The sequence below is a fragment of the Daucus carota genome, chromosome 6 (genome assembly GCF_001625215.2).
Source record: "Daucus carota subsp. sativus chromosome 6, DH1 v3.0, whole genome shotgun sequence".
Taxonomy (NCBI): Eukaryota; Viridiplantae; Streptophyta; class Magnoliopsida; order Apiales; family Apiaceae; genus Daucus; species Daucus carota.
The window spans coordinates 5227749-5243824 of record NC_030386.2 but is presented as its reverse complement, the minus strand read 5'-3'; the positions used below and the strand labels follow the sequence as shown (position 1 = coordinate 5243824).

The following is a 16076-nucleotide window of genomic DNA, read 5'->3' as shown; positions in this document are numbered from 1 at the left end:
AACCGCACCTATGTGGTTCCGGTTGCGGTTTTGGGTGCAAACCGCACCATGCACATCCCTATCTGGAATATTGTCGTGTCTTGCCGGTTATTAACTACTGCTTCCTCCGTCTGGCGGAAAGTATACATCTGTGTACGGGCACGTGGCACATGCTTTCATAAAATGTAGTTGTATAATTTATTTTAATTTTTTTGAAATTAAAATTTCAATGTTAAATTTTTATTTTTAGAAAAAAATCTCAAAAATAAATTATTAAACTATTCTTACAAAAATATTAAAATGTATATACAGTTGAAAGAAATTAAACCAGGGACTCACCGGGAAAGATACTACTGTATCCATAGGCTTTCTTCTGAGATTTTAGCATATACATTATACATATACACATTTCTTCCCACAAACATAACTATGTAAAATACAGTACTAGTAGTTGATTTCTTGGCGCGAATTCGAAGATTATCAGGTTTCTGAGAAAAATGTCTGGACCCTCGGATCGATTCGCCATGCCCTGTAAGTTTCTTGAATTATATTCTTCAAGTTGAAAAATGTCTGACAAGAAGTTGAAATTTAATAATTAGTTTATTTATGTGATAATAGGTTTCGAGGAGAGACGGGAAAGAAAATCAGATTATGATAACTCAGAGGATGAAAGAAGGACGAGAATTGGGTCACTGAAAAAGAAAGCGCTGAACGCTTCTTCCAAGTTGAAACATTCCCTCAAGAAAAAGAAGCGCAAGAATGATAAGCGAGTGAGCTCTGTTTCAATTGAAGATATTAGGGATGCTGAGGAGTTGCGATTTGTTGACGTTTTTCGAGAAGCACTGCTCTTGGATCAACTCCTGCCTCAAAACCTTGATGATTATCATATCATGTTGAGGTACTCTAGTCAGATACCTACCACTGCCTAATTCTCGATTTCTCGATGACAAACAAAGGGTTATTTCAGATTTTTGAAAGCGAGGAAGTTTGATGTTGATAAGGCAAAGCATATGTGGGGTGATATGATTCAGTGGAGGAAGGATTTCGGTGCTGACACCATCTTGGAGGTAGTTTTTTTTTTTTTACTTTTACTTGATATTTGATGGTATTCGATGGCATATTGTAACACTTTTATTAATAATTTTCATTTTTTACACTTCCACCTTTCCGATGTTTTCATTAGGATTTTGAGTTTAAAGAGTTGAATGAAGTATTGAATTATTATCCCCAAGGAAATCATGGTGTGGATAAGGAGGGAAGACCTGTATATATGGAAAGATTAGGGAAAGTCGACCCCAACAAACTAATGCAAGTTACAACCATGGATCGGTACATAAAATACCATGTCAGAGAGTTTGAGAAAACTTTTGTTATTAAGTTCCCAGCCTGTTCAATTGCTGCAAAAAGGCACATTGACTCGAGCACGACAATACTCGATGTTCAAGGCGTGGTATGTTTCCCCTTGAGATAATTCTCTTTAAGCAGTTATCGTTGTAACATGTATGTATTGGATATCTTTGTTCAATAATTCAGGGATTCAAGAATTTTACCAAGTCTGCACGGGAACTTATTATGCGACTCCAAAAAATTGACGGCGACAACTACCCTGAGGTAATCTTGTTTGTCCTTTTTAATCAGTTTCACTATTCAATATTATATGGCTGATAATTTACAAATCATTTAAATTTAAGTATTCATCTTGATGTGCCAAGTTTCCTTGTGGCAGACTCTTCATCAAATGTTCATCATCAATGCTGGTCCTGGTTTTAAACTTCTCTGGGGTACTGTGAGGTCCTTCCTGGATCCCAAAACTACTTCCAAGATTCATGTATAAAACTACTCTCGTTTGTAATTTTATACTTTTGCTTTTTGGATTTCTATTTTATTCACCATGCCTTATTTTGTACTTCTGTTTAACTGATTACTGTACATATTTCTGTGTTGTCTTTAGGTTCTTGGATACAAGTACCAAAACAAGTTGCTTGAAGTGATTGATAGCAGGTGACTTAGATGTGTACCATTATTAGTAATTCTCATAAAATTGTTGCTATATATTTTGTGCTTTTTGTTACCTATTTAGTTAATATAGTCAGCACTTTTGCTGCCACAGTTTCAATATTCACTTGTTCTTTGACCATGCAGTGAATTGCCAGAATTCCTGGGGGGCACCTGTACTTGTGCAGATCAAGGTGGCTGCCTTCGGTCTGATAAAGGGCCATGGAAAAATCCTGACATCCTTAAGGTTTTTTACTGGTCTTGACTTTTACAGTCTCACTGAGTTGTGATTACATAAATGCTATCGGTTCTATCTTCCCATGTTGAACTTGGGAAAGATTTTATGATGGTCTTTCAGTTCAACTATTGTGGATCGTATTGTTTATGGCTGATATTGTTCTGATGTACACTATGCTGCAGATGGTTCTCAATGGTGAAGCAGGACGAGCCAGACAGGTAGTGAAAGTTCTAAACAGTGAAGGGAAAGTAGTTGCTTATGTCAAGCCGCAATACCCTGTTGTATGATCTCATGCTTTTGTTTCATTGATAAGGACACATATATATTCTGAACCTGATTAATGCAATGCAATTCTTCTTAAATTTGCTGTAGCAGGTTAAAGGCAGTGATACATCCACTGCTGAGTCGGGTTCTGAAGCTGAAGATGTAGCTTCTCCAAAAGCAATACGGAGTTTCTCACATCTTCGGTTGACTCCTGTCCGAGAAGAAGTAGGGCTGTTAATAGTCCATCACTATGATAGATTTATTTTGATGATAAATGGTTTAGGATTAAGTATTTAGCCAGCGTTTAGCTGCCTCTGTTTAGTTTAGTTCCTGAATGTTAGGCAAATATGATAATAAGTCATTGTGCTTTACGTTCCCTGTGCATGCATGGATATATGTGATTTTTATCTCTTTAAATTGATGACATAATGTTTTATCGCATGTTAGAGTGCAAGTCTCAGCTAACTTTACTCAAATGAGATGTATGTTTCTCACTGTGCATAATAGTTTGTTGATCTGGTATTATGATGATGAACTCATATATAGGTGCTTGCTACTTACTTATTTTTCTCTCCTGGATTTGAAACAGGCCAAATTGATTGGATCAGTAAGTTATACTGGTTCTTTCTCTGGATATGACGAATATGTACCCATGGTTGACAAGGCGGTTGATGCCGTATGGAAGAGACAGGCGTCCTTAAAAAAGCCTATTGCTTCGGGAGGTAAAAGAGTCATATTAAGCTTGTGTTAGATATACTACTTTTAATAGGAAACTAAACAAGTCCCTGTTGATGTTTAACTTGTTTGTAATGAACTCTAAAGAATTGGGACCATTAGAAATGTACAATTAGCTTTATATGCATAATAAATTGAAGACAGAAGGACTAGCTAATGAAGATTACATGTTCTTGGATATGAGGATGAGAGTCTGTTGGATAATGTCGTCAACTTCACTGCTATCTCCTCTTTTTGCTGTAATTCTACCTCAAGAAAAAACAAGTGGAAAGAAATTTGAAAAAGTCTAAAATTAATCTAGAGTTCCATTATCTTTCAACATCATTCCATAATGCTAAAGTTCTAGTGCTCATAATCTGTTACAGTTGCCATTACCAATATTCAGTACAAATAAACTACACGAGCTCTTACTTAACCATAACTTCCAACTACTGCTCATTTTGGGCACTATTCGTTAATATGGTACTTGGTTTTTTTGACAATGTAAATTCATATCAAAAGAATCATCAGGAACACCTGTGTCATCTGTGATCGAGAAGCCACCAGAAGGATACCATGTCCGGATCATGGCAACGCTAATGACCTTCTTCATGACCCTTTGTACGGTTCTGTATTCAGTGGCAAGCTTTGTAACCAAGAAACTTTCTCAAAACCCATCACATCAGAATACAAGTCCTCAAGAGTCTGCCTTTAATACAATGCCCAGGGAAAATTTATTCCCTCCATCCACTCCAACGTCTATCGAGAAAGACCTACTATTCTCGGTTCTGAAAAGACTCGGTGAACTTGAAGAAATGGTTGATGCACTAAAGGCAAAGCCGTGTGAAATGCCATATGAGAAAGAGGAACTGCTTAATGCTGCTGTCTGTCGTGTGGATGCACTAGAAGCAGAGTTAATTGCTACCAAAAAGGTAAAATCATTAACTGCTTGCTCATTTTTCCGCAGACATAACTGCTATAAATTGATTGCTGGTTCAGGTTTTTAAATTTTTTATAGAGATTCGGTTTCATAACATAATTATATGGAAAAAATAACTGTCGTATAATACTTTGTTACTCATTTTAGCTGACTGAACGCATTGCTTTTAATCTTGAGTTGCAAGCACTTTGCTATGTGTATGTGACTATGTGTTGTACACTTGTTTTTATCTTGTCATGACAAAACACTTCTCTATGAATTCAAAAATATAGAGATTGACTTGGAAAAAAAAGGTGTAGAGGTTGTTTCACTTTATAGAGATTTTAACAATCAGAACTTCAATTATCTTTAAGATGCAATCATTTCACCTTGCTATTCAGTAACCTTCTTTTTGTTTTGCCACAAGGAAGCGATCTGTGTATGTTGTGCTTGTCTCTGCAAATTTTAATGAAATGCTAAATAATATTATGTATTCTCTCTGTATAATATGTAAACCATGCAAAATAATACCCGGTGTTGGGCCAAATTTATCCTAATATTACAAAATCAGGCAACAATATCAATATAAAGACCAAGAGTTTCTATGCTTCCACTGTTGCTGGAAAGAAGTTGAAGGGTTTATGCACAGACAACGGAATAAGGAATTGCTTCTTTTGGCTGAGATTGATGTTTTTGCTCCTTTAAGTTGTGAACTTGTAATATTCAGCTTTTAGTAAATGATTCAATACTGACATGGTAAAAAATATACTTGACGAGTCCTTCCTAATGTGCAATTAGATATTTAAAATTGGTGTACTTCTAACACATTTTGCCTTGTAATTGAGACTATTTGCAAGTTTCATTTATTCACTGGCATAATTTTCCAACTCAAAGCATCTTCGGTTTACTAAGTTCTCCAAACACTGTTTTCTTCTCTTCTACAAATTTTTTCTCATCACTGCCACTATTTGTAATCACTGGACTGTTTTGAATCTGATCTGTCAGACTGTCACTCGAATTGTTTATTAATCGGCAGAATTGCTTGCCAATTACTATTTTACTTCTGATTAAACAGGCTTTGCATGAGGCCCTGATGAGGCAAGAGGAGTTACTTGCTTACATAGACAGGCAGGTAGAAGCCATGTTCCGGGTGAGTTAATTTTAGAATCTGTCCTCCTTTTATATCTGGGAGCACGATATTGTTGCTTGCTTGTTTTACATTTGGAACACCATATATTTGTTCCACTTAAATGTATATCAGCCCAGAAGAACACCTTTCTACGCATATCTACTCCACGTAGGTTAGTTTCAAATGAGATCCTTGGCTGACGTTTTTATCATGTTACGAGCAGAAAAAGAAGTCGTGCTGGTGAACACGGGCGTGAAAACTTGTCAAAGTCTTTCTCATCTTTCAGATTTCATCACTAGACCTATTACTCAACCTTTGCTCATATTGCTGAAGGATTTATCTTACAGTGCTTCACGAGCCTTCATGTCGAAATATTGTACCGAGTTTGTTTGCTACTTGTGTAATTTGTACAAACCTAAAACCTTTTGCAGCAACTGCAATGATGGTATGAACTACTAAGGTAGCTTTATTGCAGTCATATTATGATATTATGGAGATGGTCTTCTTCTGTATAATTATAATGAAATGCCATAATATATGAGGAGCACAGCTATCTCAGAACTAAGAATTTCAAATATGGAAGTTTCATTCTGTAGCATATAGAAGAATATAGCATAAGATTCATTTGGGGTCTTCCTTTAAGGTTCTAGATGGATTGGTGAGCATAAAAAATGGAGCACAATAAACAAGAAGCAATCTAACATTACTGGATTTTGCAGATAAAAGAACAGTATTAAGATAGAAAACCTAAAGAATGCCGATTTGTAGCCAAGTGATTAGGGAGAAGCAGCTAAGACGTGCCAAATAGTTTAATACAAATGAAAAGAGTGGCGATTATTTATACAAGGCTTTTTCCCTGAGTACTTATAAGAGCAACATGCAGTGATCCTTACCATTTAGCCACGACCAGTTTTTAGGTTGCCAGAACCGATATTTCTCATCATTTTACAACGAGCAATAGTTTGAATCCGATCTTAGAACGCGAAGAACTTCTTCTTTTTCTTCTTCTTCTCCATGAAGGCTATGAGCTCTGCTTGGTGTACAAGAGCATCGTCAAGAGCCTGCACACGAAAGTAAAATTTAGGTCTAACATTCTGTTATTTTCCACTCATCTGATCATTTGACTTTGTGAAACAAGAACTGAATGTGTACCTTTCTGGTAGATGAAAGCTCCTGTTCTAGCTCGTGCACACGAGACAAAGCAGCATTCAGCAATTCCTCTTTCTCAGGGGGCATTGTTGGTGGTTTCTGGCTGAGAGTGATGACTTTGTCCTCCAGATCGCTCATGCGCTTCATCATCATTACGTAGTCATTGTGAGTTACAGTGACTAGAGGCATATTGCAGGACGCCTGACCTTTGTCCAAATCATCATTGCCCGGCATGGAGCTAGAATAAAGAGTGGCAGCAGTAAGCTTTTTGGGAACGTTTCGGCTCAGTCGGACCATAGCCGCAATGCCCATCAGAAAGCTCATCATTCCATTAATGATGTGGCTGCTTATTCCATCACTAGGCTTGCAACAATCATGGATTGGGTAAAAGTCTTGAGCTTTCAAATGTAACAAAACAAAATATTGAATATCATATCAAAACTTAAGTTGTTACCACAACTTCCTATAGTCATTGTTAACACTTCAGAATACTGTATAAATGTAAAAAACTGAATAACAATGAAGAACCATTTTGAATGAAGCATATGCAGATCGTATCATTCATTAGATAATGTACCTTTAGAGACTGCAAGTCTGTCATCTTGCACAGATTTTGGCCAAGTCTTATCGACAGCCTTGTCCACCATAGGCACGGAGTCAGTGTTCTCATCCGTACTAGATTGATTTGGGGTTATCTGGAGTGAGGAAAAAACATCTAATTATAAAAAATCCTGAATAGACATTACAGAGAAATATATAAAGCAAAATTATATATAAAGCAAAAAAAAATAATCTAATCATGCTGTCCTTCTAGAATATATAAAACAAAATTTGCTGCCAATGATCAATTTTTACCGTTTGGTATTTCAAAGCCGAAATGAGAAGATTTACAAGCAGTACATTTTGGATGCTACTCTCTTAGGGAGTAAATGTAACAATATACAGTAGCTATAATTATATAATCCCTTAAATTTCAGTGATAGCCTTATCCTACATAAATAGGCTTGTATTAATTTGAGATTCACATTTGAGAGATTAGTTGACTTACTTCTTCATGGACAGGAGAGAGATGTGGCTTCTCAATTTGCTCCCTTGACGGCATGGATCCCTCATTTGCTGCCTTAAAAGAAACACTCTGCATTGGGATAGTGAAAATTCAGTACTGCACAGAACATTAAACTATTTCAGACTGAAACTTCCAAAGACTGCAATTTGATACAACAATTGTGCCCCAGAAGTAAATACCTTACGAGTTGATGGTTCTTCCTCAGAAACAGGTTTATCGTCAAATGAAATTGAAATCTTTGTGCTGCATTTGTGTGCACCACTCCGGACCATCTGCCTCATCGTATAGTACAAGTGATTTCATAAAGAAAGAAGTAGTAATTTTAAGTACTGGATTTAAGAAAATGTACAAATGCAAAACTGAAAGAAGACTAAATTGGACCTTCATTATCTCAGGATCATTCCATGGCCCCTTATCCGACAGCATGCAACCACCTTTCTCTGCACAATTACAAGTACCACCCAAAAACTCTGGAAGCTCACTGATAGAAAACAGGAGATAAGTTTATGTGCCCAAAAGATGCCAAGTGAAAGAATGAATTATTGGAAGTTCAAAAAAAAGACATCCGGAAATTTACCTGGCATCAATTATCTCCAGCAACTTGCTTTGGTATTTATTACCAAGAACCTAGTAAACAAAGTGATTGCCATGTTTAGTAGGTGAATTTTTCCACTTCAGAAGTATCTCAATTGATGAATAAACATACATTGATCTTTGCAGTAGTTTTTGGGTCAAGGAAGGATTTCACTGTGTTCCAGAGAAGCCTAAATCCAGAGCCAGCATTAATGATGTACATACGGCACAAGGTCTGCAATGAACCACATAATAAGAAGTGAAAAACCTTTGACATGAACAAGAGAAGACCAAGAAGTTAGTGGCACTAGAAAGAAATTATTACCTCAGGGTAATTATTACCATCAATGCTTTGAATGCGTTGGAGAAGATCCCTGGCTGCTTTACTGAAACTTTTCAATCCCTGCAATCAATTGCTTAGGTAAGAAATTTCAGTTTTACAGACACCGCCTCTCTATTAAGCCAAGTAAAACAACAATACGACACCAAACAAAGTGCAACACATTACAGAGGCAAGACTACTCAACTTGATCAGTAGGGTATTATGAAACAAGTAAAAGTATTTGGAGACTGGATCGAGTATAGCGAGATTTTAAATAAAACAGGAATTCAGTTTTCCAGATATGCTTTATCAAAATTTATCATTAAGAATAATAAAAAAAATATTAACATACCACTCCTTGTACGTCAATAATAGTTGTGCTCTGATCAATGTGTTTCTTGGCAGCAATAGAGCAGGCTGGGAACTTATCATTAAAGGTCCGTTCAAATTCTTGAACATGGTACTTAATATATCGGTCCAGTGTTGTGGCTTGCATGACTTTGTTAGCATCAACTTTACCCAGAGATTCTATATAAACTGGTCGTCCCTCCTTATCAACTCCATGATGACCTTGGGGATAATATTTAAGGACCTCGTCTTTTTCTTTGAAATCATAATCCTAACCAAAGTTTCATTATATATATATTATAAATAAAAGATCCAAAATGAGGGTTACCAGCTGAGTGTACCAGATACATTCAATAGTTATCAATTTTCCGGTAAACTAATACCTCCATGATAGTGTCTGCACCAAAGTCCTTTCTCCAACGAATCATATCAGCCCACATTTGCTTTGTTTTCTCAATGTCAAATTTCCTGGCCTTCAAAAATCTGAACCATAATACTACTTGTCACCCCAAATGACTTCTTGAGTAAAGGTAAATGGTTTATGCTTAGCTCATTCTAATTCCAATATTAGTCTCATGATTTCAGGCATAACTAAACCAAGAATTGGTCGTGCCATTGATCAGTAACATTAATAGGATTAAGGCCAATGGTCAAAGAAAGAAAGGAGTGAACCTGAGCATCATGTGATAATCATCGTGTTTTGAAGGGAGCAACTCTTCCAGTATAAGGGCTTGCCGTAATGCATCCACTGCTTGCAATTCCTCAGCATCGTGCTCGTCGACAACAACCACAGACATGACTCTGCTGTTTCTCCTGCCCCTTTTGGTCAAAGAATGCCTAAACTTGGTAGAGGCATTGATTGCCTTTTTCTTGAGAGTCCCGAGCCTCGTCTTCCTCTCATCCTCGGAGCTCTCAAGATCAATTTTTTCAAGACCTGATGACAGTTTGTTTAAAAGGGCAATTTAATAAACAGGATAAGACATGCATAGTAATAAAATAAATCCAAGGTGAGACATATTTAAGCTGCAAGTAAGAGTAATATTGGGGAAAATATGAACTGAAGAAAACGAAATACTTACTTGGCCTGTAAGGCCTCTCAACAGGTCTAGACATAGTGTCACTCATGGGTGCAAATTGCAAGTTTGGTTACACCAGACTTTTGCCCTTGCAGAATGCCTACACCTTACAAGAGATAAGAACAAACTCAAGAGACGAAACCACCAAATTTTCATGTTCTAAAACCAGACATGATAATCATATTTGCAAATTTAACATCTATTTCTGTAAACATTACATCTCAAGATGACAGATTTTGTAAATAAACACTATATATCCTGTGCATAATAACCATTAATAATTTATATTCTAGCTCAGAAAACATAAAAATTAAAAGAAAAAATGCCAATGCACCAAAATCAGAAGCTAGTATATATCCAAATCAGTAACATAACAAAAAATACAATGAAGCTTATCAGAAATCATGCATAATATCTATATACATTTGGCCATTAAGATGATGATTGGTTTGCAGGGTTGGCTGCTGGCTTGACTCTTATCAAGAAATTGATTGCATGCAGAAAAACAAAAGCTATGTAAAGACAGAGATGAAGGGGGTTTATGAATCTTGAAAGCAGAAATGGAAGAACAATGCACAGAGAAAGATATTTAAAAATATATGAGCGAGCGAGCGAGAAAGAAGATGAAGAATTTACCAGTGACAAAAGTGCCGGGCTTTGGGAAAGAATGAAGAAGATAGTTTTTAAATTCACTTCCGATTTCTCCTCAACAATTGCGGCCCTGCCAACCACACCCCATTTTTAGAAACACATTATTGACGAGGTCTTCTTTTATTCTTTAATCCAATCCCTGTTATATCCGCTCCCTCCGTCAAATTCTTTACGCTCGGGGACTTAGCGCTTCGGGATGGAGGACTCGACATGCATTTTATGATTTCCGTTAAGTATAGTTTCATAATGTATTTTAAACAATTTTCTTGCTGAACAAAAATTTAATATTCAAATTTTAATTGAAAAAAGTAATTTAAAAAAATTACGAGACTATACTTAACGAGAGTATTAAAGAGGCCGTTTGGGTGAGGTTAAAATAAGTGCTTATTGCTTAAAATAAAAAAGTAAAAAAGTGAAGTAGAAGTTAGAAGCAAGCTAAGACTTATAAGTGATAAAAGTGTTTTGGAAATAAGTAAAAACCGTGAAACAAAAGCTAGTAATCGTAGATTTTTTTAAATATTTTTTGATTTCTTACACAAACGGTACAAATAAATGCCTCTAACTTATGATTCCAGAAGCCGGGTTTATAAGCCCGTGCCAAACACCCACAAAATATACGTGTCCAGGTATGATGATGAGGTGGAGGAGGTATAAATGTGCATGTGTCTCTCTATGGACAGGGAAGCCCTAGTGAAAGACTTGCCATTGCGCGAAATGTTAGCCACTCCGATCTCTTTGAATCTATTTTTTCAATTAATTATTATTTTTGACGACCACTCCGTGGTAGTGCTTATACACTACCTATCTCTACACTTGGTTCATTGTATACTGTTTTAATATCCTAGCCAACATTTTCAACGAAGGTACTTATTTCTGGTCTATGTAAATGCATTATTTTATTAGTTTAATATAGTTGCTAAAATGGCAGGAAATGGATTAGTATTAGGGATCTGGAGCAGGGAGATCCTGGACATGACGGAGTGCGACATGGTGCTTGTCCACTAACTTCTTTGCTTATGAAATTTTATGATTGTTAAGGATATACACCTGCAGGAGTCTCGATCCTCAATTCTCTCCTCTTTTTTTTTATTGGTCAGTTTTTTACCATCCAGGTGAGACTTATTGTTATAGGCTTATAGTCTGTTTCTTCTTTTTTTTTGAAAAGCAGCATAAAATATATTATATGGGGTAAATTACAGAACCAAATGAATCCAGAAAGACCACAAAAAGGCCCTGCACCTAGATTTCAAACCTAAAGTTGCATAATACGGATACTAGACCAATACATAAGCCAGACCTAGGAAAATACAAAAGCTACTAGAACTAGACCTATTTCTACTTAGAATCATAATTTTAAATAAGGGCAGATAGGGGAAAATGGCCCATATTGCATGCATGCCTTCAACCTAGTCATCAGCTATCTCGATAATCTCCACCATCTCCTCATCATCACCATTCTGGGCAGCTTCAGCATGAGGTCCATCCTCCACAACTGGGACATCCACTTCATTATCCACAACAGGATGAAGATCCTTTCGTGAACAGCCACAAATCGTGGTTCCACCGGACCGAGCCCCATATCCAAACTCCATAACTCACGAACACGGCCAAAGGGTTGTTCCATAATGACCAAATTTTTAAAGTTTTCAGCACCATATTAAGCGAGATAAGTGGCTAGAGCGTTTGCTGTAGGATCACAGAGTTTTACCTCCATAACAAAGTTCCTGTCAGCTTGCCTTTGGTTCAGCTGTTGCACAATGGGGGCGTGCTCTGGGTGAACTCCTTCCAGAGTTGAGTTCTTCCACTCCCAAAAGGAGTCCAAATGATCACATTCCAGATCAAAGTATTTCCAGTCCTTCAGGAACACGCACTTGCAGCCTTCAAGCAGGGCCTGGTACTCGTTGAGTCTTCTGTGGACAAACTCCAGTGATCCAGCAATCATCCTGAGGATCTTACCCCTGCCATTTCTCACTACTAACTCTATTCCAGACCTGTTACCATTAGGTAATGGATTCTCAAAAAAAACACCCATGGACGTTAGGCATGATCCATCGTACATTAATATAATAGTTTCTCAATCATGTTAATCATGTTAATATAATAGTTTCTCACTTATTTTGTTGCATAAAATATTAATTTCATGATGTACAGTTTTGTTTTAACAAAAAATTTAGTATTAGTTGTTTCTCTAACAAATATACGGGTGAATTTCCTTCATATACTAATACATTTGCTTTACAGAAGGAAATTCATTATATAGAATTTAATTTTAGTAGATTAAAAATTATATAAGAAAACATTTCAATATTTTTATATTATTTTAGTCATAAATAAAGTATTTTTTTTCTTTTTAATTCAGTAGTAATATTAAATATTTGTTTTCAAAAATTTAATTAATCATTAATATAGAAAATATAAAAATAAATATTACTATATAATATTATATTTATATCATATAAAAAATAATTGGTTATGTACTATATAAAAAGAAATTTAATAATAAAAATGTGTGTCATATAAATTTGAAAAGGTTTAACGATGAGAAACTACGGGGGAGAGAATAAAAGGAAGTTATAGAGTGTAAGATAAAGAACTGACCAATAAAAAAGACCGGATATATAAGGAGACATAGAAAGGGGACAGAAGATCCGGACTCCCAAACCAGCAGGGTCAAGCCAAATTTTAATGCATAGGGTCGAGTTTAACTTATTTCTAAAAAAATATGCCTAGTCGAACGTAAAGTGATATGTATTGATTTATTATTAAACGAGATAAGTATTGATTTATTATTAAACGACCGAACTTTAGTTTGCCCACGAATAATTTGAATATAGGTCACGAATAATTTGAATATAGGTGAACTTGAACTCGAGCTGAGTTTGAATATAGTCGAGTTGTCCACAAAATTTTGTATAATATATCAGTATATATGAAGAAAGTTCTATGGATACGGTATTTTTTGGAGGTTTTAGAGACTTAATCACAACCATCTATTTCTTACACATCCAAGGGTTATAGATATTTTGTCCTGCACATTCGTTTTCTCTCCATATCCTGTCCTGCACTTCTAAATCGGTGAACATTGAACAACAAGCCGTACTTCTAAATTCTACATAACATAAAATAATAATTTCATAATATTGCTGTTCAATCACCGAAATCCTAACAGATAAAAATAATAATTGCATGCAAAACAAGGATGTAGTTCACTAGATCACTTTTCTGGTAAACATGATGATGATTAATCTTGTGCATGTGTCACTGGTAGATTCTTAAATGTTTCTGATATTTAGAATATGATTGTTTGCCATTGTGAAATTAGAAGCTTTCCTTTGGAACACGATTCCAAGTTTTAGGAATTATGATCTGAGCATATTTAACTTTGTTAAAACACTTGGTTTTAGATTCCCTAACATAAGTAGGTTTCTTTATCTTATCTGAATTATTTGTTAGGGATGTTACTTTGTTCCATGATGAGATGTTTACCTTGTGTCAATAAAAAATTTTAGTATTTCATGTTAGCTCTAAAACTAACTTAGGTAATGAGACAGTAGAATACCATATAACAACACACTGAGATGAGTATGAATTAATAATACAGTTATTAATTTATTGTCTCTAATCCATATACTTTTAGAAGATTATAGAATATCTGTAAAACTACTTGCTACCTGTTACACTTGTGTTAATTGATTTAAGTAGAGAGCACTAAATCTCCAGAATTGTATAATTGTCTGTCTTGCTCTTGTATTATCTTTATTGAAATAATGCTAAATATTTGTAATGTATATTCAACATCATGCTTGCTCATATTCATGTCATGAATGCATCTCTTTGTAAATGCATTGAAAAAATATGATTGAGAATCACATTAGTTGTGGTTCGACCTCATTCAATAATTCTTTGAGCCTTTCATGTTCAACAATCTTAAAAAGGTTTATTATCTTTAATACACCTCATGACAAGTTTTTTTTTTTTTGCAACCTTTTTTGATTGGACGAATGAGATCTAAGTACATGAGATTAATCACCCTCTTTCAAGTCTTCCTTGCATATTTTCTCAAATTGCAGTGACTTTTTGCTTTTTTATCAAGATTAGTTCAAAGTTTTGAGTGAGAGCCTTTTATAAGTGACCGAGCATTGTAGATGTACCATTTCTTGTAATGTTGCATCCAATTATCACATTGCACAAGTTGCATTTAACCTTCTCAAGACAAGCCTCACTTTCTTTTTTAATTTTAAAATGCTCCCATAATGGTGAAGATAATAGCCTCCGAATCATCACATTTGTTCACCTTCATGACGTCCATATTTTCATCATCCAAGTTCAAATAACTCTGAAAATTGTATTTTTTTAAAAAAAAACTAGTTATAATCAAGATTTATACATAATCAAAATATATGCAACCAATTAATCACTACAATATCAAAACAAACAAAAGATGTATTATACAAGACAAACGTTTCTTTTACCCAATCCTTCTGCAATAAACTTTATCCTCTTTTCACCTCCAGACATCCTTAATCGATATAGTGTAGTGATTTGTTTGAATTGTTTGAATGAGAGTGCACTTAATTATTGAGTATTACTTTGAAAATTGAGTTTCTCGTGAACATAATAAAATAGTTGTGAGAAATATATGATTCAAAAACAACCTCAATATGTTAAGTTAATCTAACATAACCCAAACGTCTAATTATAATATGTGTGACTAATTGTTATATCTTTGTAACTTCACTCTTCATTAATATAATATATTTTTTTATCATCCGGCCACTTTTAAAAAATTACATTTTATAAAATATCCAAATAAATTTATTATATTTTTATTTATTAATATATATAATATTTATATATTTAATGTACTGTTCGGTTAGATAAGTTAATTATGATCTGGTTTGATTTCAAAACTAAACAATATAAACGGTTCAGGTTTCCAACTTTTTGATTTTAGTTTTGATTCGATTAAACTTGATTTTCATCGATTTCAGTTTTTCTGCTCCCCCGCATTACATGAATGCAAATCAAGTACACATAAATGAAAAAGTTTATAAAATAAAAATCAATATATTCTAAAAATATAAACCCTAGCTTTTTTTTTCTCTCTCTTCTCTCTAGCCGCCTCCCACTTTTCATCCTGACGGGGCTTCCATATCGGTTTCCCGATGGAAATCCCCAAATCTGTCTGTTTAATTACTTGTTCTTTGATTGTTCTTACTTGTTTTATTGATTTTCTTAATAAATCTCCCTCTTCGGGGTAAGTATCCATAGATCTTTATCACTTAAACTTTCGATTTTCGTTCTTATTCGCTTCCAGAGGGTTTTTTGGATTTGTGAAGTGAAGGATCGTGGTGCAGATCTATTTGTTTTAGTTTAGATGTGGATTTTTTTTCGTGTGTTTTGATTATAACTTGATTTCTCTCCCTGGTAAGAGTGTGTGATTTTTCTCTTCTTCTTTTGTGAGAGTTGGTTTGGATTTACCGATAAAAACCTTTCGGGAATTGCATTTGTGGTTGATAGCTAAAACGGATTTTTTGGAAAAGATGGTGAACACAGGATCTATGAATATACCATCGTCAGTTTCAATATCCATTATTTGTCTCATCTTGTGTATGAAGACATGCATGTCAATCTATTCTATGTTTATTCGACT

At 35.0% G+C, this 16076-nt stretch overlaps 2 protein-coding genes across 6 annotated transcripts; one reads left to right on the top strand and one right to left on the bottom strand.

Annotated features, from left to right (window-relative positions):
- The first annotated feature begins 307 nt into the window (after nucleotides 1–307).
- Nucleotides 308–5753, top strand: LOC108193012 (phosphatidylinositol/phosphatidylcholine transfer protein SFH6). Of its 4 annotated transcripts, none has more exons than XM_017359571.2 (14): nucleotides 308–510; nucleotides 598–877; nucleotides 947–1046; nucleotides 1163–1429; nucleotides 1513–1590; nucleotides 1706–1807; nucleotides 1931–1980; nucleotides 2122–2221; nucleotides 2395–2493; nucleotides 2588–2701; nucleotides 3066–3198; nucleotides 3713–4122; nucleotides 5185–5259; nucleotides 5462–5753. In XM_017359571.2, exons 1-14 carry the CDS (start codon nucleotides 477–479, stop codon nucleotides 5480–5482), a joined length of 1863 nt encoding a protein of 620 aa, XP_017215060.1. In that variant the 5' UTR covers nucleotides 308–476; the 3' UTR covers nucleotides 5483–5753. The 4 variants fall into 4 exon arrangements, with proteins under 4 accessions (XP_017215060.1, XP_017215062.1, XP_017215061.1 ...); XM_017359573.2 differs by having other exon boundaries at nucleotides 339–510; nucleotides 3722–4122; XM_017359572.2 differs by having other exon boundaries at nucleotides 339–510; nucleotides 2585–2701; nucleotides 3722–4122; nucleotides 5462–5726.
- Nucleotides 5754–5921: 168 nt separating this feature from the next.
- LOC108226634 (phosphatidylinositol/phosphatidylcholine transfer protein SFH3) lies at nucleotides 5922–10533 on the bottom strand. Of its 2 annotated transcripts, none has more exons than XM_064079804.1 (14): nucleotides 10409–10518; nucleotides 9776–9878; nucleotides 9369–9630; nucleotides 9080–9179; nucleotides 8701–8967; nucleotides 8352–8429; nucleotides 8160–8261; nucleotides 8031–8080; nucleotides 7835–7934; nucleotides 7633–7725; nucleotides 7436–7522; nucleotides 6965–7082; nucleotides 6391–6785; nucleotides 5922–6299 (listed from the first exon to the last, which is right to left on the bottom strand). In XM_064079804.1, exons 2-14 carry the CDS (start codon nucleotides 9819–9821, stop codon nucleotides 6213–6215), a joined length of 1785 nt encoding a protein of 594 aa, XP_063935874.1. In that variant the 5' UTR covers nucleotides 9822–9878; nucleotides 10409–10518; the 3' UTR covers nucleotides 5922–6212. The 2 variants fall into 2 exon arrangements, with proteins under 2 accessions (XP_063935874.1, XP_017257114.2); XM_017401625.2 differs by having other exon boundaries at nucleotides 5980–6299; nucleotides 9776–9872; nucleotides 10409–10533.
- Nucleotides 10534–16076: the final 5543 nt, after the last annotated feature.